The 22,504-nt window shown below is 40.7% G+C and overlaps 1 protein-coding gene across 1 annotated transcript in view; it reads right to left on the reverse strand.

Moving 5' to 3' along the window:
• Positions 1–2,515: 2,515 nt before the first annotated feature.
• Positions 2,516–22,504, reverse strand: part of RAB12 (RAB12, member RAS oncogene family) — a 197,321-nt gene continuing 177,332 nt past the window's right edge. The window contains exons 5-6 of the mRNA XM_053714928.1: positions 10,389–10,493; positions 2,516–2,685 (exon numbers count right to left, since the gene is read on the reverse strand). Of these exons, the coding sequence (XP_053570903.1) occupies positions 2,659–2,685; positions 10,389–10,493 (132 nt within the window). The 3' untranslated portion in view covers positions 2,516–2,658. The remainder of the gene's footprint in view (positions 2,686–10,388; positions 10,494–22,504) is intronic.

A 22,504-nucleotide genomic window follows, 5' to 3' on the forward strand; every position in this document is an offset into this window, starting at 1 on the left:
GGGTATCGGCAGTGTTTTCTTAGTCAATTCCATTCCTAGAAAATATTTTACTGCACATACCTCATTTGCAGGGGACCCCGCATGCTATTCCCTTTTCTGAAGTTACCCCACTCCTCAGAATGTGCGAGAACAGCCAGTGGATCTTAGTTACGTCTGCTAAGATCATAGAAAACGCAGGCAGATTCTTCTAAATACTGCCTGAGAGAAAAAACAGCACACTCCGGTGCCATTTAAAATAACAAACTTTTGATTGAAGAATAATTAAGTAAAAAACTCCAACTCCTCTCACGACCTCCTTCTTTGTTGAGAGTTGCAAGAGAATGACTGGATATGACATGTGAGGGGAGGAGCTATATAGCAGCTCTGCTTGGGTGATCCTCTTGCAACTTCCTGTTGGGAAGGAGAATATATCCCATAAGTAATGGATGACCCGTGGACTGAACACACTTAACAAGAGAAAAGCAGAGTAACCAACCCTGGTTTTCTATATAGGGGTAGCATAAATGTTAGAAGGTAAGCAAGGACTACCTTACCGTCTTCTAACTGCTAAAAGCCACCATTACTCTTACTAAAGATAATTACATGGACACAGCATAGCCCCAATCCTTGCTTGCAGGGAAAAGTACCCATTAAAGCAGTGTTTCCCAACCGCGGTCCTCAAGTACCCCCGACAGTCCTGGTTTTCATTATAGCTGAACTAGAGCACAGGTGAAATAATCAGCTGATGGATGAGAGCAGGTTGGTTACTGTACCTGTGCACAGGTTGATTACTTCACCTGTGCACTGGTTCAGCTATAATGAAAACCAGGCCTGTTGGGGGTACTTGAGGACCACGGTTGGGAAACACTGCATTAAAGGATTAAATATCTTCAGACACCATCTTCGCACATCCTCCTGATGATAGAGGCAAAGAATGACTGGGGATTATGGGTAATGGGAGTGACACTTAACAGCTCTGCTGGGGTGTTCTTTGCCTCCTCCTGCTGGCCAGGAGTTGAATTCCCACTAGTAATTGAAATGAAATTGTGGACTCTCCATGCCATTGGAATGAAAAGCGCTTTTAATTCCTGCCCTTCCAGCTGTGGTTGCAGTGTGGGGAATCCCCAGGACGTGTAATCTAAAGGGTGATGCTTCCAGGACGACACATGGTTATGCGTCAGTGTATGAGCTTAGTTCAGTGCAACACTATGCATTGTCCTTCGCGCTCTTAAGTTCACAGGTTTGAATCACACTCAAAAAGAAGCCAATATTTTTCTAAATTGCTTAAAAAAAAAATTAAAAAAAAAAAAGAGCCCACAACCACTACCACAGACACATTGAAAGTTCTCACTGCAATTTGATCCTACTTTCAAAACTTAGTTGCAAGACAAATTGTTAATATTTCATGGCTCTTATTTTAGTAATGGAAAAAAAGGGTTAGCTGAATTCATGAAAAATTATAGCAACCAGAAATAAAAAAGTTTATTTTCATTTCATTAGTTATAAAGACTACAATAATGTTTCAAATACCACAATATTCAGGACACACATTTATCCAACTTGATAATCTACCAATGTTTTTGCCAAACTGGATTACACTGTGCTTTGTAACAAGAGAGATTTCAAATATCTTATAAATTCACTATTATTGAACAGTATGTGTCATTTTCGGCGAGTGTTATTTTCTGCAAAAAAAAAAATCTCTACCCCATAAAAGTGGGTAAGTTAAATACAAACAGTTAGTAAACAGAAAAAAATACATAGGTTCAGATCTCTTGTTTGTTCCTAGTGGAACAATGATTCTGCTTTTAAAAGATTAAGCAGCTTCTTTCAGTTATTACTATAAATTAATTATAATGTCACAAAAGTTTTTTTTTGTATCATACTTCTTTAGCCTTTACAAGGGTGTCTGCATTCCACAAAGTGTGAGAGACACTGTGCATGGGATTCTGGGTATGGGAAGCATTAAAGTAAAAGAAATAGTCTTCAAACAAACAATGTATACGTTAATAAATAATATTTAAAATAAAATAAACTAATGGAACAAACATTTATATTCATGGCAGCTCCAATAGTTTTATAATACTACAGGTTTAAAAAAGTACTTTGCATTATATAATAAACTAAATAGAATACTGAATATGGAAGCATTGTCCTTGAAGGCGTTTAATACTTTAAACAAATGATAATATACTTCGCAAAGCACCATATAAGTGTCTAAATACCAAAAACTCTGTTTATACGACTTAATAACCAATATCTTTAGAGAGGAAAACGAGATGGAAGCTAATAGCGCTGGACTTAAAGTGCTCTTTGCAGGAACCAAACACCAGTTACATTGCAATCAAATAATGGGAAACTCTTGAAAAACCCATTCATTTGTGTGTGCAAACACTTGGATAGCGGTTTCCGAGTGAGCAGGAAAAATGGTTTTCTCCTCTGTAGCCGATTTATTCAGTTGGGGTCATTATTTGCATATGTACAGATCTGACCAACAAGTGCATAACGGGATCTTGCCTAATGATTGTTATTGCAGGACACAAGGACTGGAACCGTCCTTTCTGCTATGTCTGGTCCGAAGCACAGAATTGAAGATCAACAACAACGCACAGTCTATGCGGAGGCAATTCTGGTGGACATCAGGCTCAGGTTGAAGGGAGGAGAATGCTGTTGGATAACTCACCTCCTCATCATATCCAGAGGCATCTGAAACATTATATGGTAAGGAAAATATTACTTTACTGAACTTAAATGGATAGGAAAGTAACATTTTAGATATTCATTGTATATATTACAAAATTAAGTTCTGTATTGCAAAACATCTATATACAAAATTTCAATAGCCACTTAAATAGCACATTGTTTTTTGCAGGTCCAGAATCATAGGCACTTGAAAAGCCTTCAGGAGTATATTTATTTAATTTCAGGTTAGTGACAGGGAAGGAGGTATACACTAGCTCCTGTACTGACAAGCAATCACTGTTTATAATGTTGCAAGGGCCCAGATCTGCCAGTCTGCATTCCTAGCAGCTATGGGGAAGTAATAAGTGAACATGTGAATTGAGAAACAGAAGTAAGTAAGCAGATCAGATACAGTTTCCAAAACAACCCTCAAGAGCAGTGTTGCATGTTCATTTGAAAAAGCAAATAAAAAACAGACGAGACGCCGTTAATGCCTCATCGATTGCTGTCCATAGTCTCTTGTCATTGGCTCACATTAGTGCATTGCTGCTCTTCACAAAGGAGACCAAGGAGAATGACACAAATTTGATTATAGAAGTAAATGAGGAAAGGGCTTAGTTTTCCACTGAGATTTGGAAAACTTTTTAAAAAACAGAAATTTATGTTACCTGATAAATTACTTTCTCCAACGGGTGTGTCCGGTCCACGGCGTCATCCTTACTTGTGGGATATTCTCTTCCCCAACAGGAAATGGCAAAGAGCACAGCAAAGCTGGTCACATGATCCTTCTAGGCTCCGCCTTCCCCAGTCATTCGACCGACGTAAAGGAGGAAATATTTGCATAGGAAAATCATATGATACCGTGGGTGACTGTAGTTAAAGAAAATAAATCATCAGGACCTGATTAAAAAACCAGGGCGGGCCGTGGACCGGACACACTCGTTGGAGAAAGTATTTATCAGGTAAACATAAATTCTGTTTTCTCCAACATAGTGTGTGTCCGGTCCCACGGGCGTCATCCTTACTTGTGGGAACCAATACCAAAGCTTTAGGACACGGATGATGGGAGGGAGGCAAATCAGGTCACCTAGATGGAAGGCACCACGGTTTGCAAAACCTTTCTCCCAAAAATTAGCCTCAGAAGAAGCAAAAGTATCAAATTTGTAAAATTTGGTTAAAAGTGTGCAGTGAAGACCAAGGTCGCTGCCTTACATATCTGATCAACAGGAAGCCTCGTTCTTAAAGGGCCCGCATGTGGAAGCCACGGGCCCTAGTGGAATGAGCTGTGATTCTTTCAGGAGGCTGCCGTCCGGGCAGTCTCATAAGCCAATCTGATGATGCTTTTAAGCCAAAAAGATAGAGAGGTAGAAGTTGCTTTTTGACCTCTCCTTTTACCAAATAAACAACAAACAAGGAAGGATGTTTGTCTGAAATCCTTTGTAGCATCTAAATAGGAATTTTAGGAGCACGGACAACGTCCAAATTGTGTAACAAACGTTCCTTCTATGAAACTGGATTCAGGACACAAAGAAGGTACAACTATCGCCTGGTTAATATTTTTGTTGGAAACAACCTTCGGAATAAAACCCAGGCTCAGTACGTAAAAACCACCTTATCTGCATGGACCAGATAGGGCGGCGGAGAACACTGCCAGAGCAGATACTCAGAAACTCTTCTAGCGGAAGAAATTGCAACCTAAAACAAAACTTTCCAAGATAATAACTTAATATCTACGGAATGTAAGGGTTCAAACAGAACCCCTTGAAGAACTGAAAGAACTTAGATTAAGACTCCAGTGAAGAGTCAAAGGTCTGTAAACAGGCTTGATTCTAACCAGAGCCTGAAAAAACGCCTTAAACGTCTGGCACAGCTGCCAGCCTTTTGTGAGTAAAACAGATAAAGCAGAGATCTGTCCCTTCAGGAGAACTCGCAGAAAATCCTTTCTACAAACCTTCTTGTAGGAAAGGAAAGAATCTTAGGAATTTTTATCTTGTTCCATGGGAAATCCTTTAGAATCACACCAACAGGATATATTTTTCCATATATTATGGTAAATTTTTCTAGTTACCAGGCTTTCTAGCCTGAATAAGAGTATCTATTACAGAATCTGAAAAACCCACGCTTTGATAAAATCAATGCGTTCAAACTCCAAGCAGTCAGTTGGAGGAAAACCAGATTCGGATGTTCGAATGGACCCTGAATAAGAAGGTCCTGTCTCAAAGGTAGCTTCCTTGGTGGAGCCGATGTCACATTCACCAGGTCCTGCATACCAAGTCCTGCGTGGCCACACAGGAACTATCAAGGTCCACCGAAGCCCTCTCTCCAGATTGATCCTGGCTACCAGCCTGGGAATGAGAGGAAACGGTGGGAATACATAAGCTAGGTTGAAGATCCAAGGTGCTACTATTGTAATCCAATAGAGTCGCCTTGGGATCCCTGGATTTGGACCCGTAACAAGGGACCATGAAGTTCTGACGAGAGGCCATCAGAACCATGTCTGGAATGCCCCATAATTGAGTTATTTGGGCAAAGATTTCCAGATGGAGTTCCCACTCCCCCGGATGCTCCCTCCATCGCCAGGGAACTCCTTGTTACCCCCTGATGGTTGATATATGTAACAGTCGTCATGATGTCTGATTGAAACCTTATGAATTTGGCCTTTGCTAGTCGAGGCCAAGCCTTGAGAGCATTGAATATCGCTCTCAGTTCCATTATGTTTATCGGGAGAAGAGAGTCCTTCCCGAAACCATAGACCCTGAGTTTTCAGGGGTTCCCAGAACCGCGCCCCAGGCCCACCAGACTGGCGTCGGTCGTGACAATGACCTATTCTGGTCTGCGAAGCTCATTCCCTGTGACAGGTTGTCCAGGGTCAGCCACCAACGGAGTGAATCTCTGGTTATTTGATCTACTTGTATCGTCGGAGACAAGTCTGTATAATCCCCATTCCACTGTCTGAGCATGCACAGGTGCAATGGTCTTAGATGAATTCGTGCAAAAGGAACTATGTCCATTGCCGCAACCATCGAACCTATTACTTCCATGGACTGCGCTATGGAAGGAAGAAGAACAGAATGAAGTACCTGACAAGAGCTTAGAAGTTTTGATTTCTGGCCTCTGTCAGAAAAAACCTTCATTTCTAAGGAAACTATTATTGTTCCCAAGAAGGGAACTCTTGTTGACGGGACAGAGAACTTTTTTCTATGTTCACTTTCCACCTGTGAGATCTGAGAAAGGCTAGGACAATGTCCGTATGAGCCCTTGCTTTTGACAGAGACGACACTTGAATCAGGATGTCGTCCAAGTAAGGTACTACTGCAATGCCCCTTGGTCTTAGCACCGCTAGAAGGGACCCTAGTACCCTTGTGAAAATCCTTGGAGCAGTGGCTAATCCGAATGGAAGTGCCACAGGTAATGCTTATCCAGAAAGGCGAACCTTAGGAACCGAAAATGTTCCTTGTGGATAGGAAATACGTAGGTAACGCATCCTTTAAGTCCACCGTGGTCATGAATTGACCTTCCTGGATGGTAGGAAAGGATCGTTCGAATGGTTTCCATTTTGAATGATGAAACCCTTAGAAACTTGTTTAGAATCTTGAGATCTAAAATAGGTCTGAATGTTTCCCTCTTTTTTGGGAATTATGAACAGGTTGGAGTTAAAAACCCAGCCCTTGTTTCTCCTAATGGAACAGGATGAATCACTCCCATGCTTAACAGGTCTTCTACACAGTGTAAGAAATGCCTGTTCGAAGATAATTGAGACCCCGTGGAAACTTCCCCTTGGGGGGTAGTTCCCTGAATTCCAGGAGATACCTTGAGAAACTATTGTCTAGCGCCCAAGGATCCTGAACATCTCTTGCCCCAGCCTGAGCAAAGAGGAGAAAGTCCTTGCCCCCCACCAGATCCTTCCCAGATCGGGGGGGGCCAACACTTCCTGCTGTTTGGTAGCAGTGGCAGGTGACTTGGCCTGCTTACCCTTGTTTCCAGCCTTGCATCGGCCTCCAGGCTGCTTAGTTTGAGAAGTATTACCCTCTTGCTTAGAGGGTGTTAGACTTTGAGGCTGGTCCGTTTCAGCGAAAGGGACAGAAATTTGGCTTCTTTTTAGCCTTAAAAGACCTATCCAGAGGGAAGGGCGTGGCCCTTTCCCCCAGTGATGTCTGAAATAAATCTCTTTCAAGTCAGGGCCAAACAGTGTTTTACCCTTGAAAGGGATGTTAAGCAAAAGCGCTCTGCGCGCCATGATAGCAAACCATGAATTATTCGCCGCTAATCTAGCTAATTGCAAAGCGGCATCTAAAATAAAAAAGAGTTAGCCAATTTAAGAGCTTGAACTCTGTCCAAAACCTCCTCGTACGAAGATTCTTTATTGAGCGACTTTTCTAGTTCTTCGAACCAGAAACCACGCAGCTGTAGTGACAGGAACAATGCATGAAATTGGTTGTAGAAGGTAACCTTGCTGAACAAACATCTTTTTAAGCAAACCCTCTAACCTTTAATCCATAGGATCTTGAAAGCACAACTATCTTCTATAGGAATAGAAGTGCGTTTGTTTAGAGTAGAAACCGCCCCCTCGACCTTGGGGACTGTATGCTATAAGTCCTTTCTGGGGTCGACTATAGGAACTAATTTCTTAAATATAGGGGGAGGACAAAAGGTATGCCGGGCCTTTCCCACTCCTTATTTACTATGTCCGCCACCCGCTTGGGTATAGGGACAAACATCGGGGGCACCGGAACCTCTAGGAACTTGTCCATCTTACCTAATTTCTCTGGAAATGACCAAATTGTCACAATCATCCAGAGTAGATAATACCTCCTTAAGTAGTGCGTGGAGATGTTGAAATTTAAATTTAAAAGTTACAATATCAGGTTCTTGCTTGTTGAGAAATTTTCCCTGAATCTGAAATTTCTCCCTCAGACAAAACCTCCCTCCTGGCCCCTTCAGATAGGTGTGAGGGTATGTCAGAACAGATATCCATCAGCGTCCTCTTGCTCTTCAGTGTTTAAAACAGAGCAATCACGCTTTCTCTGATAAGTAGGCATTTTGGAAAAAATGCATGCAATAGAATTATCCATGTACAGCCATAAATTGTTGTATGGTAATAAGTATTGGCGCACTAGATGTACTAGGGGCCTCTTGTGTGGGCAAAACTGTGTAGACACAGAAGGGGATGATGCAGTACCATGCTTACTCCCCTCATTAGAGGAATCATCTTGGGCAATATCATATCTATGGCATTATTATCCCTACTTTGTTTGGACATTATGACACAAATATATCACATATATTTAAATGGGGAGACACATTGGCTTTCATACATATAGAACATCGTTATCTGATGGTTCAGACATGTTAAACGAGGCCTTAAACTTGTGAACAAAGCACAAAAAACGTTTTACAATAAAACCGTTACTGTCCCTTTAAATTTCAAACTGACACACTTTATTACTGAATATGTGAAAAAGTATTGAAGGAATTGTTCAAATTTCACCAAAATTTCACCACAGTAACTTAAAGCCTTAAAAGTATTGCACACCAAATTTGAAAGCTTTAACCCTTAAAATAACGGAACCGGAAGCCGTTTTTACATTTAACCCCTATACAGTCCCAGGTATCGCTTTGCTGAGACCCCACCAAGCCCAGAGGGGAATACGATACCAAATGATGCCTTCTATAAGCTTTTTTCAGTGGTTCTTAGCTCCTCACACATGCATCTGCATGCCATGCTTTCCAAAAACAAGCTGCGCATTAGAGGCGCGAAAATGAGGCTCTGTCTATGACTAGAAAAGGCCCCCAGTGAAAAAGGTGGTCCAATACAGTGCCTGCCGTTTTTTATTAAAACAATCCCCAAGATTTAACAACTATTAAAAGTAATAATCTGCCAAATATACTTAGTAAAGTAATCGTTTTAGCCCAGAAAAATGTCTACCAGTTTTTTAAGCCCTAATGAAGCCCTTTATTCTTTTACTTAAACTAAGAAAATGGCTTACCGGTTCCCATAGGGAAAATGACAGCTTCCAGCATTACCGAGTCTTGTTAGAAATGTGTCATACCTCAAGCAGCAAAAATCTGCTCACTGTTTCCCCCACTGAAGTTAATTCCTCTCAACAGTCCTGTGTGGAAACAGCCATCGATTTTAGTAACGGTTGCTAAAATCATTTTCCTCTTACAAACAGAAATCTTCATCTCTTTCCTGTTTCAGAGTAAATAGTACATACCACACTATTTTAAAATAACAAACTCTTGATTGAAGAATAAAAACTACATTTAAACACCAAAAAACTCTAAGCCATCTCCGTGGAGATGTTGCCTGTACAATGGCAAAGAGAATGACTGGGGAAGGCGGAGCCTAGGAGGGATCATGTGACCAGCTTTGCTGGGCTCTTTGCCATTTCCTGTTGGGGAAGAGAATATCCCACAAGTAAGGATGACGCCGTGGACCGGACACACCTATGTTGGAGAAATAACATTGATTTCCATTAAAGTATATGGAGAACTTTTAGGTTACCATCAATTTCCAAACTTTACCACCTCAATGGAATCTAGGGCCAGTAGTTATGAATTGCATTCTCTACCTGTATTGTGTGAAAGGAAAAAATAAATAAATACGTTATTTTTTTTTACGGGTTTCATGTGCCTTTAAGGGGTGTTTATAGGAAGTTATAATAATATGAAAAACACACCCTATGTAGGGACGGAGTTAAGACTTTCCAGTTGCTCAACAGGAGGAAGAGAAGTTAAAAACCATGAAATGGCAATGCAGCAGTATTTAAAGGAGACACCATTGTTGTGTTACGAAGCATCCAGGAGAATAAAATGGGGCACAGAGAACATGCTATGAGGTTGCACCTATTTTTGGTGAGCTGAAGAAACGACACACAGCTTGGTAATGGGGAGCTATCTGAAGACAGGTGGCTCTTGATCCCCACACAGCATTTTATAATGTTTATTTAGGAATGTGATTGATCTTGCATTATTGAAGGTACTAAATACTAAAATGATATGTGCTATCTACAATTATGGCACAGTTATGATTCGCTGGGCTGATTATTCTCTGGTGCATAAGGAAGTTTAGGCACTTTTTAGGGGGAAAATTTATATCGGGGTTGGTCAACTGGCAGCCTTAGGGCTACATGTGACCCTCTGGACTAGTTTATGTTGCTCTTCGGGAAAAAGTAGAACTATCAACGTTTGCCATCGTTTTTGTGGCCCTAGCAAAAAGCAGAACTAAAACAGTGCGCTTTGGGGTGATCTCAACTCAAAAGCCTTCTGTAAAGGAGTAAAGCCGACTGAGTGTACCCTGCAAATTTACCTAAATCTTGTCTATTTATTTAATAGCCATACATTTATACATAGCTCAAGGTCTCTAAAATATTGATCTGCAGCCCCCCGAATGGGTTAGGAAGTGGCCAAACACTGATTTATATAATTAATTCAGCCAAACAAGGTACATATTTATGTAAAATATATGGCGATTTTTATACTGCGCAAGAATATTAGTGGCGCCAGATTTGCAGACAAGGTTATTCAGCCTAAATATCTACAAACTAAATGAGAAAGCGAAGGTAGAAAAGGGAATGTGACAGAAGATAAAATGTAAATTAATTTACAAAAAAATACATTTACAAAAAAGGTTAACACAATAAGCAATTAATTACAGAAAAACACTTAGCAGCTGACTGAAATACACCTTTATAAAATGGTTTTTTGTTTTGTTTTTAAAAATGTACCTTTTTCAATATGTCATCAACCAGTTTCAAAAAGATTTCGTCTACATTGAAATTGTCCTTGGCACTTGCTTCACAGAATCGCATCCCAGTAATCTGTTGAGCAAACTGATGAAGAGAATAAAATAATGAAAAACCTCATCTGTACTGTAAGATTTGATAACACAAACACATGGAAATGAATATGTCAAGGCTGGAACTACAAAGAGAACAAGCTGCCTTCCTACTCACTGCACAAAAGGGTATCTCTCTGTATAAGTAAGCAACAGAACATGGTTTTATATTCCTTATGCGGCACAGTAATAAGTAAAATATAACTTTTTTCCTGAAGGAACTTGGGGATTATTGCAGCCAATCGCATATAAATATAAGCGTTATTACAAAGTATATTTAAACAATAAGATTTCATCACACATTTATTTTACCAAGATGAAAGACCAATTAAAAAGGTTAAAAAAAATGCATAAAAACATTTAGTCACACAGTAAACCTTCCAACATTCACATCTGAGAAATCAGAACTGGTAGGTAACGGAGATGAAGGCTTAAAGAGACATGAAATCAAACATTTTTCTTTTATGATTCAGAATTTTAAACAACTTTCCATTTACTTCAATTATCTAATTTCTCTTGATATCCTTTGTTGAAAAGCATATCTAAATAGGCTCGGTAGCTGCTGATTGGTGGCTGTTCATAAAAGCCACATGTTACTGGCTCACCCATGTGCATTGCTATTTCTTCAACAAAGGATACCTTAAGAATGACACAGATTAGATAATAGAATTCAAATTGTAATGTTGTTTTAAAACATAAATTATGCTTACCTGATAATTTCATTTCCATCGAGGGGAGGAGAGTCCACGGCTTCATTCATTACTATTGGGAATTAAGAACCTGGCCACCAGGAGGAGGCAAAGGTTCCCCACTTCCCTCATCCCCCAGTCATTCTGCCGAGGGAACCAGGAACAGTAGGAGAAATCTCAGGGAAAAAAGGTGCCAGAAGATGAACAAATTTAGGACCGCCCAACAGTGCGGGAGCCGTGGACTCTCCTCCCCTTGATGGAAATTAAATTATCAGGTAAGCACAATTTATGTTTTCCATCTAAAGGGGAGGGGAGTCCACGGCTTCATTCATTAATATTGGGAACATATACCCAAGCTCTAGAGGACACTGAATGAAACCGGGAGGGCAAAAGGCAGACCCTAATCTGAGGGCACCACAGCATGCAAAACCTTTCTCCCAAAAACAGCTTCTGCAGAAGCAAAAACGTCAAATTTGTAAAACTTTGTAAAAGTGTGTAAGGAGGACCAGGTAGCCGCCTTACAAATTTGCTCCATAGAGGCCTTATTCTTGAAGGCCCAAGACGAAGCCACAGCTCTAGTTGAATGAGCCGTGATCCTCTAAGGAGGCTTATGTCCCGCTGTCTCATAAGCCAAGCAAATCAAGCTCCTCAACCAAAAAGACAAAGAAGCAGCAGAGGCCCTTTGCCCCTTGCGCTTCCCTGAATAGACCACAAAAAGAGATGTAGACTGTCTAAAATCCTTTGTAGCCTGAAGATAGAACTTCAAGGCATGAACCACATCCAAGTTATGAAATAACCTCTCCTTTGAAGAAGAAGGGTTAGGAAACAAAGAAGGAACAACTATTTCCTGATTGATGGGACGGTTAGACACCATCTTGGTTGGGGAGAAACCCCAACCCAGTGCGAAGTACAGCCGTATTAGCATGAAACAACAGATAAGGAGCAAGGCAGCTAGTTCAGATACTCTGCGTGCCGATGCAATAGCCAACAGGAAGCAAACCTTCCAGGACAGAATCTTAAGGTCTATGGAATGCATAGGTTCAAACGGAACCCTCTGCAAAACCTTAAGGACTAAGTTTAAGCTCCAAGGTGGAGCCGACTGTCTAAAGACATGCCTAATTCTAGACAGAGCCTGAACAAAAGATTGAATGTCAGGGAGCTCAGCGAGTCTCCTATGCAACAAAACTGAAAATGCAGAAATCTGTCCCTTTAAGGAGCTAGTGGCAAGACCCTTTTCCAAACCATCTTGGAGAAAGGACAGAATCCTGGATACCTTCACCTTATGCCAAGGATATCCATGCTTCTCACACCAGGACAAGTCCTCCACACCTTATGGTAGATGCGACGAGTGACTGGCTTCCTTGCCTGAATTAGAGTATCAATCACACTTTCTGAAAAGCCTCTCTTGGCTAAGACTAGGTGTTCAATCTCCACGCAGTCAGCCTCAGAGAATCTAGATTTCGATGTTGAAAGGGGCCTTGTGACAGCAGATCCCTGCGACAGGGTAACCTTCTCGGCAGCAACAATGAGCAATCAGAATGGCCCAGGCCCGGACCTGTTTGATGTGTGCCACTACGCAAGGTAGAAGTGGTAACGGTGGAAAAATGTAAGTAGGCTGAATCCCCAAGGAACCAGTAAGGCATCTATAAGCTCCGCCTGGGGATCCACCCATCGGTGACAAATCTCCGCAAACACCTCCGGGTGAAGAGACCATTCCCCCGGATGGAAGGATTGTCTGCTGAGAAAGTCTGCTTCCCAGTTGTCCACACCTGGAATGTGAATCGATGAGAGCGAGCAGTCATGGGACTCCAGAATCCGAGAAATCTCTCATCGCGAGGAAGCTCCTCGTACCCCCCTGATGGTTGATGTAAGCCACCAAGGTAATGTTGTATGTCTGGAATCTGATGCAACTGACCAACTCCAGAGAAGACCATGCCTTCAGAGCATTGTAAATCACTCGTAATTCCAGGATGTTGTTCAGAAGGAGAGACTCCTCCCTGGACCACTTTCCTTGTGCCATCCTGGCACCCCAAACAGCTCCCCATCCTGTCAAACTGGCGTCCATGGTCACAATCTCCCAGGACGGTCGCAAGAAGGATGTCCCCATGGACAGTTGCTCCGGACGAATCCACCAAGAGAGGGAGTTCCGAGTCCGAGCATCCATGGATATCAGCTGTGATAGATCTGAATGATCACCGTTCCACTGTCTCAACATGCACAACTGAAGAGGTCTGAGATGGAACCTGGCGAATGGGATAACATCTATGCTTGACACCATGAGACCTATCACCTCCATACATTTGGCCACCGACGGGCTTGTGGAGGGCCAGACAGGTGGACGCAAGCTTCCTGCGCCGCTGATCTGCGAGAAAAATCCTCATGGACATAGAGTCTATTATCGTGCCCAGGAACTCCACCCTGTTGCTGGGAACCAGGGAACACTTTCCTGAGTTGATCTTCCAACTGTGAGATTGGAGCAGAAGAAGAGCCCTCGAATGACCCTTTGCAAGGACGAGCAACAGCGCCTGAACAAGTATGTCGTCCAGATAAGGCGCAACCGCAATGCCCCTGGATCTGGCCACTGCAACCAGCACCCCCTTGAACCTTCGTGAAGACTCTCGGGGCCGTCACCAGACCAAAAGGAAGGGACACAAACTGGAAGTGTTGGTCCAGAAATGCAAATCTTAGGAACCTGAAGTGGTCCCTGTGGATTGGCACATGAAGGTAGAAGTCCTTCAAGTTTATAGTTGTCATGAACTGTCCCTCTTAAACTAGTGGCAGAATAGATCTGATGGTTTCCATTTTGAACAATGGAACACTCAGAAACTTGTTGAAACACTTTAGGTCCAGAATCGGGCGACACGTGCCCTCCTTCTTTGGAACCACAAAAAGGTTGGAAAAGTACCCTAGACCCCTTTATGCTAGGGGTACTGGTATGATAAACCCAAAAGAGGTGAGATCTCTCACACACTCTAGAAAGGCCTCACTCTTCTCTGGTCTTGAAGACAGGTTAGACAGGAGGAATCTGCCCTCGGGCGGATGGGATCTGAACCCTATCCTGTAACCCTGGGAGACCACTTCTAGAACCCAAGGGTCCTGAACGTCCCGCAACAATGCATCTGAGAATAGAGATAATCTGCTACCTACGTGATCCGGAGACCAGTCGGGGCCGCCCATTCATGCCGATTTCGTCTTGGCGGGCTTCTTGCTATGCTTAGACTTGCTCCAAGATTGAGCCAGCTTCCAAGATCCCTTGTACTGGTCAGCCACCGAGCTCCTCTCCCCTGCACATCCCTTTAAAACATCTCCGCTAATAAGTATTTAAGGGACGTGCAGGGGAGAGGAGTTTGGTGGCTTTCTTCTTTTCACATCACTAGGATCCCAGAGCTGTCTTCCAGGTGGTAGAACCACCACTTTGTGGATACAAATACTCGGAGCTCCAAAGTCTTAATAAGGTACCAACTATCTATCTCTAGATTGTGCTATTAACACGGTTGTCAGATCTTACTGGAAACGCTGGATTGGCATTTTACAATACTGTCTATGAATTTCAATCACTCCATGCACTGATATTAAATATTAACCCTGTCTGCAGCAAAGGTTATAGTTATTGGTGCTTCTAACTGTATTAAAACCTTAACTTTTCAGGGGCATATTTGCATATTTTAGTTTTTGTTGGGCTTTTGTTGGTTTTTAGCTCACACATTTTTTCATTTAATTATTTATTTTACAGATTGCCGCTAACATACTGTAATATCTATTGCAATATTTGCAGTTTAATTTTTTCTTTTAATCAATTAGACATATACAATTCTCTTTTACATATATTATCTGATATCCTTAAACGGACAGGAGAAGTGGACCGAGCGCTACACCCAGGGCCTTAAGCTTACTAACTATATAGCCTCCTAGTAGGCTAACAATACAAAAGTTAAAATGGGGAGAGAGTAAGCGCTAAAAAGCTTAAAAGGCTAGTAAAAGGTACATTTTAATACATATAAAAATTTACAAATGGCAATCAGACGCATGGATCCATGTCTGACTTAACAAAAAAAATAAAATATATATATATATAATAAACAAATCTAAAAATATCTAAAAATATCCAATGGAGTATAGCATGTGACGCTGACTTAGTGAGCCAGTGATGAGGAGTTAGGACATGTACATTCAATAATATAAACAACCTAAGTGAGTGATTGAGTGCACACAATAGCTTTCAACAAAGAAAAATAGCATTCACAAAAAATAGTGTTCACAAAAATTGGCGTACATAAAAAATGTTCAAATGTTCAACCGGTTATATGTAAGTGAATCCAGTAGTGTTTCCTCCAAAGTGACGTGTAGAAATATAACGTGAAGTCAATAATAGTAGAATGTAAACGTTGAGTGGGTCAAATTATTGTGGTTCAGCTGCTAAATTAAAAAATTGTAAATCCGTGAGGTGTATAAAAATAAAAATAACTTGTGAAAAAATCCACGTGGAAAACTTGAATTCAAATGATAAACAAAGGTCAAAAATCAAAAGACAAAAATCAAAAGACAAAAATATCAAAAGACAAAAATAGAAAATCAGTGATAATATTAATATTAAAAAGCACTAAAGATCTAGTGAAAACAAATCCTTAATTCAGATGTTAAAAATCCTTGGTAAGATCCATAACAAACAAATACATCGATAAAATACCTAAAAGGGAACAAAAGAGAAACAAATAGTGCAACACTGTATATGATATATAATATAGGTAATTAAAACCAAGCTCACCAGTATGCCAACGCGTTTCGGCCTAGACTAGGCCTTTCTCAAGACTATACTGTATCAGAAAGTCTGGGAGCTTTAAGTAGGGTCAGTGTTGAAATGATTGGTGCTGTTTTGGCGCCATTTTTAGAGGCACCTCCCTTTCCTGTTTCACCCATTGCATCTCTGGGATATTTCCTATGTTATGTTTCCTGTTTCACCCATTGCATCTCTGGGATATTTCCTATGTTATGTTTCCTGTTTCACCCATTGCATCTCTGGGATATTTCCTATGTTATGTTTATGTTTTCCCATCTTAAAGGTTAATTGGTTCCTATTATTGCCACAAATTCTAGTATAAATCTAGATTTTCCTATTTATTTGTTTTTTATTTTCATTATTAGGTAATAGTAGCGTTTTGTCAATGTTGTTATTATATTCTGTGTTAACTCAGCTAGTTTTCTGGGCGGGTTTCCCCTTTCTTTGGGCTCAAATTGCTTATTTATTTACATGGACTGGTTCTCATTTATGAATTGCCCCTGTTGATGTCAAAAACTTAATTTCAAATGCGATCTTATTTTGAAAATTGCTATGACCGGAAGTGGCCTGGTATCGCGGCATCAACTTCCGTTTTATTCGATTCACCGGTCTCTATCATGTGACCGGAAGTTCTTTGGTCCACCGGTCTGCATCATATGACCGGAAGGTGCAGCATCATATTCCCCATTGACTTATGGGATATGTAGTTCCCTCACTTATTAGGACTACAGATCTTTCTCAGATATTCGGTATTACCCGATCTTACTATGGCTCATTGTCTCTGTGTCTATAACATATAATGTCAGAGTCAATGTGCCAATATGTAATAGAATCGGTTACTGGGAATAGTCAATTCTTTGAATAATGTATGTAATTTCTTACAATGCTAATCTGTCACTGCTTATAGTAAAACTGCTTCTAATAAAACTCGCTATATTAATTCTAAGCACATTCTTGGATCCTAATAAAACTCACTTTCTTAATTCTAGGCACATTCTTGGATCCTAATATTGAATAGCTTTACAATTTACTTTTATTTGTTCATACTTTCGTAATGGATAGCCGTTTCACTGCTTCCTTCTAGTTCTTTTGAAAATAAAGCCTATGGGTATTCTCAAGGAGCCATTGAGTCATATATGACCTTGATAAAGTATAGACCTGCAATGTTTATCTAACTTAACATTGTGAGACGTTTATTGCATCCTAATGCTGTATCTCACCGCCAATGGTGGAATGACAAACTGTAATGTCTCGAGAGGGATCAAGGATCTTCCTATCTGTTCACAGTGAAGGTGTAAGCTCAAATCTAATTGGGAGGGTTTCATTACATTTGTATGTGTATATAAAGGACTTTAGGTGACCATTAACCAGAAATCAGCTGGTGTAAGATCAGACGTAAATACACTCAAAGTGATGGCTTCTGTTTGACTTTGGGGCAGACGTGGGGTAGAGGATACAAGATACAAAATCTTCAAATTATGATATTTCATTTCACACATTAAGTAGTCCTACATTGGATTGTTATGTATAGACCAGTGTATGAATACAGGTTTTTTTTCTTTTCTATGATACTTTTTTAGTTCAATATGACAATTTTAAAGTTGTCATACTGAATGTGTTCAGTTTGACAAAGCTGGGTGTATTCAATACGACATTGTCGCAATTCTTTAGGTCTATTATTCCCGTGTATGGATCTGTTGCCAGGTGTTAATTACTTGACAAATGTACTTATGCTTGTATATTTACTCATTGGTGCTGATGTATCTTTGTGACCAAATTGTCCTATGCCTGATGTTATGTTTCTCTCTCTGATATGATTTTGTTCTTTAATGAGCGACTAACATTTTGTAATACAGAACAAGTATTATGCCCACTCTGAATTTTTACATTTCCCTTGGTTTTTATAGGAAACGGAGAGGGTTAGTATTTTCGATTTTCACTTCCACTCTAGTTTATAGCTTTCATGTATTCGATCTCCCTTTATAGGTACATAGAAAATAGTGATGAATGTAGAGGTAAATATTTAGTTGGGATACTGTGTGGGGTAACCAACTTAGCGGTCGCATGTTGGGATCCTATCTCTCTAACTTAGGTCATATCATATTTGAACACTCAGAGATGGATGGTGGTTGTTATTTAATAGATGTCATTTAATGGAGATCAGGTGTGCAAGGTCTTCTTTCTGATTTAAACCTCTAGGGTATAGACAGTCCATCATAAATATCCATCTTGACTCATTGAATAGTAGTTTTTGCTCATGGTTTCCTCCTCTCCAGTCTTTTTTGACCTTCTGTATCCCAAAATAACTAAAATCTTTCAGATTCCCCTTGTGGGTAGTTGCAAAATGCTTGTAGAGTGGGGTATCTATTCTGCCTTTCTCTATGCATAGGATGTGTTCCCTGATCCTATCTTTGAGGGCCCTTGATGTCTGCCCTATATATTGTAATCCGCAGGAGCAGGAAACTAGATAGATCACATTTATGTCGCTACATCTGATCAACTCTTTGATCCTATGTTTCTCATTTCTCTGATGTGATGAGAAAGTATCCGTTTTTCGTCCGTTCTTACAAGCTTTACAGCTTGGACATGGGTAGAAGCCTTTAATGCTTTTTCCTTGGTGATTGGTCGTGTCGTTATTTCCTTTCCTAGGTATACTAGGAGCTATCATCGTTTTCAGGTTCCTAGTTCTCCTATAAATGAATCTCGGATGTGGATTCAGCCTTTCCCCAATCACGTCATCATCTTTGAGTATCGCCCAATGTTTCTTAATAATCTTTTCCAGGATGGATCTGTTCTCACAGTACTCGGATATCATAGGCACGTTGATTGTTTCATCATCCCAGGTTTTTCTTGGTTTGTTTTTATAACTCAGGAGGTTATCTCTCTTGATCTTACTGACTTCTTCGATTTTATCATCCAACGACTTATTGTCATACCCTCTTTCCAAGAAACGTTGTTTCAGTATGTCAGCCTGTGCAGTCCATTGTTCTATAGTAGAACAATTTTTCTTGACCCTCAAGAATTGGCCCTTGGGTATATTTGACTTCCAGGTGAGATGATGGCAGCTTGTGTTATGGATATAGTTGTTACAGTCAACCTCCTTGAAGAAGGTTGACGTCTCGAGCTTCCCATCTTTCACTTCAATTCTCAGATCCAGAAAGTCCAGTTTCTGTTGGCTGTATTGGTATGTAAACTTAAGATTCTTTTCGTTGTGGTTCATTACATTGATAGTATGTAGCAGATCTTCCAATGTTCCACTCCAAATCAAAAAGATGTCATCTATATATCTTGAATATAGGACCAGGTCCGCGCCAGCTGGACATGAGTCCCAGAAGATGTTTTCCCATAGGCCCATGTAGAGATTGCCGTAGCTTGGCGCGAACCTGGTCCCCATTGCTGTGCCGCACAATTGCCTGTAAAACTGATTATTGTTACAGAAATAGTTGTGATTCAAGATATATTTAATACAGTCCAAAATGAATATCCTCTGTTCTTCTGGTATTTCCTCATCCTTTAGTAGGAATGAGTTTACTGCTTCAATTCCTAGGTCATGTGGGATACTTGTATAAAGTGACGTAACGTCACATGTGGCCATTATATAGTTGTTCTTCCAGGTCATTGAATTTAGCAGTGACAGAATTTGCGTGGAGTCTCTGAGATGTGATGGTAATGATATTACATATTTCTGTAACATCTTATCCACGTATTCAGATAAGTTGCTTGTCAAAGATCCTATCCCAGATATAATGGGCCTTCCTGGTGGATCGTTTAAGGATTTATGGACTTTCGGTAGTTGATAAAATACGGGTGTTTTTGGGTATGGTATTCTTATGTAATTATATTCCCTTTCACTGAGTATCCCTTCGGTTTTAGCTGTTCTGAGGAGGGCATCTAGCTCTTTCTTGAACCTAACTACTGGGTTGCTGCAGAGCTTTTGGTAGGTATTGGTGTCATTTAGAATCCTCAGACATTCGTCCTCATACTTTACCTTGTCCATAATAACAATTCCTCCTTTGTCGGCTGGTTTTATAGTCAGTTTATGATTCTTTTCTAGGCTTTTAATTGTCTCCAATTGTGATCTTGTCAGATTATGCCTGATTTTATTACATTTGGATAAATTCAGGTTCCTGATGTCTTGACAGATATTCATTTCAAATGTCTCGATGTGACTCCCTTTGCTGGTTATAGGGTAGAATGAAGACTTCGCCTTCAGATCAGTATGCGTAAATCTGTTATCTATATTCCTACTTAGAGGTGTTTGATAAGTATCAATGGGAGATTTTAGGAAATGCCTTTTTAGGGTTAATTTCCTTACCAGCTCCTTTGCGCTTATGAAAGTTTGAAACTTGTCCATTTTCTTAGATGGAGCAAAGCTCAGTCCATATGAGAGTACCTCTTTCTCTTTTTCTGTCAGAACTGTGGAGCTTAAGTTAAACAGTCCTTTCGTCGTTTTGACAGTATCAACACTTCTGGGGTCGCTACTCTTTGGGCTTCGTGTTATGATCTGTTCAGGCTTCTGTTTCCTTGACCTGCTGCCCCCTCTGGACCCTCTAGAGGTCTTTTTTTGTTTACGGAACAGGATTGTTCTTCCATGTCCAGGTTCTTTCTCTTTAATGTTGATTTGTTTTTCTCTTTTTCCCTTGGTGGAAGGGGGCTTTCCCCTAAAAAAACCTCGCCTGTTTCTTGGCCTTTTTCTTGTATTGTAACACTCCTATGTTGTTGTGGGGTGTGTTTTTGTTGGCCCACCTTCACATTGGAGTATTGTTGGTTGTTCCTCCATTGTGATTCTTTGGATATATTTTGGTTGTAGGGAGGGTCGTCTTTCCAACTTTGTTTTCTGTGTCCGTTATACATGTAATCATTGTGTTCTCTATGGCCTGTATGTGCATAAGGTCTCTCATCAAACCTCAAATGATTTTTCCTTTGGTCCATGAAGAATGGACTCTTTCCATAGTTGTCCCCTAGACCCCTTTCTGCTAGGGGTACTGGTATGATAAACCCAAAAGAGGTGAGATCTCTCACACACTCTAGAAAGGCCTCACTCTTCTCTGGTCTTGAAGACAGGTTAGACAGGAGGAATCTGCCCTCGGGCGGATGGGATCTGAACCCTATCCTGTAACCCTGGGAGACCACTTCTAGAACCCAAGGGTCCTGAACGTCCCGCAACAATGCATCTGAGAATAGAGATAATCTGCTACCTACGTGATCCGGAGACCAGTCGGGGCCGCCCATTCATGCCGATTTCGTCTTGGCGGGCTTCTTGCTATGCTTAGACTTGCTCCAAGATTGAGCCAGCTTCCAAGATCCCTTGTACTGGTCAGCCACCAAGCTCCTCTCCCCTGCACATCCCTTTAAAACATCTCCGCTAATAAGTATTTAAGGGACGTGCAGGGGAGAGGAGTTTGGTGGCTTTCTTCTTTTCACATCACTAGGATCCCAGAGCTGTCTTCCAGGTGGTAGAACCACCACTTTGTGGATACAAATACTCGGAGCTCCAAAGTCTTAATAAGGTACCAACTATCTATCTCTAGATTGTGCTATTAACACGGTTGTCAGATCTTACTGGAAACGCTGGATTGGCATTTTACAATACTGTCTATGAATTTCAATCACTCCATGCACTGATATTAAATATTAACCCTGTCTGCAGCAAAGGTTATAGTTATTGGTGCTTCTAACTGTATTAAAACCTTAACTTTTCAGGGGCATATTTGCATATTTTAGTTTTTGTTGGGCTTTTGTTGGTTTTTAGCTCACACATTTTTTCATTTAATTATTTATTTTACAGATTGCCGCTAACATACTGTAATATCTATTGCAATATTTGCAGTTTAATTTTTTCTTTTAATCAATTAGACATATACAATTCTCTTTTACATATATTATCTGATATCCTTAAACGGACAGTCAACACCAGAATTTTTGTTGTTTTAAAAGATAGATAATCCCTTAATTACCAATTCCTCAGTTTTGCGTAACCAACACAGTTATAAGTATACACGTTTTACCTCTGTAATTACCTTGTATCTAAGCCTCAGCAGACTGCCCCCTTATTTCAGTTCTTTTGACAGACTTGCATTTTAGCCAATCAGAGCTGTCTCCATGGTAAATTCATGAGCATGAGCTCAATGTTATCTATATGAAACACATGAACTAATGCCCTCTAGTGGTGAAAAACTATCAAAATACATTTAGATTATAGACGGCCTTCAAGGTCTAAGAAATTAGCATATGAACCTCCTAGGTTTAGCTTTCAACTAAGAATACCAAAAGAGAAACAACAGGCGACTGCTGGACTATTAAAGACAGCAGGAAAATTCTATAGATTCGGTGGAAAGGCAGGCAGGATGCTGGCTACCTTGTCGAAACCCCAGACAGCAAGAGCCAACATAACAGCAATCAGAGCGCAAGGCCTAACATACACTAAACCAGAGGACATAGCGCAGTGCTTCGCGCAGTACTATGCAAAACTCTATACCCAACAGGACGCGGCTCCAGAGGGAACTCAGACGCAGTTCTGGCGTACGCTGCAGCCGCCCC

This window comes from Bombina bombina, chromosome 5, assembly GCF_027579735.1.
Source record: "Bombina bombina isolate aBomBom1 chromosome 5, aBomBom1.pri, whole genome shotgun sequence".
In the NCBI taxonomy this organism is placed as follows: domain Eukaryota; kingdom Metazoa; phylum Chordata; class Amphibia; order Anura; family Bombinatoridae; genus Bombina; species Bombina bombina.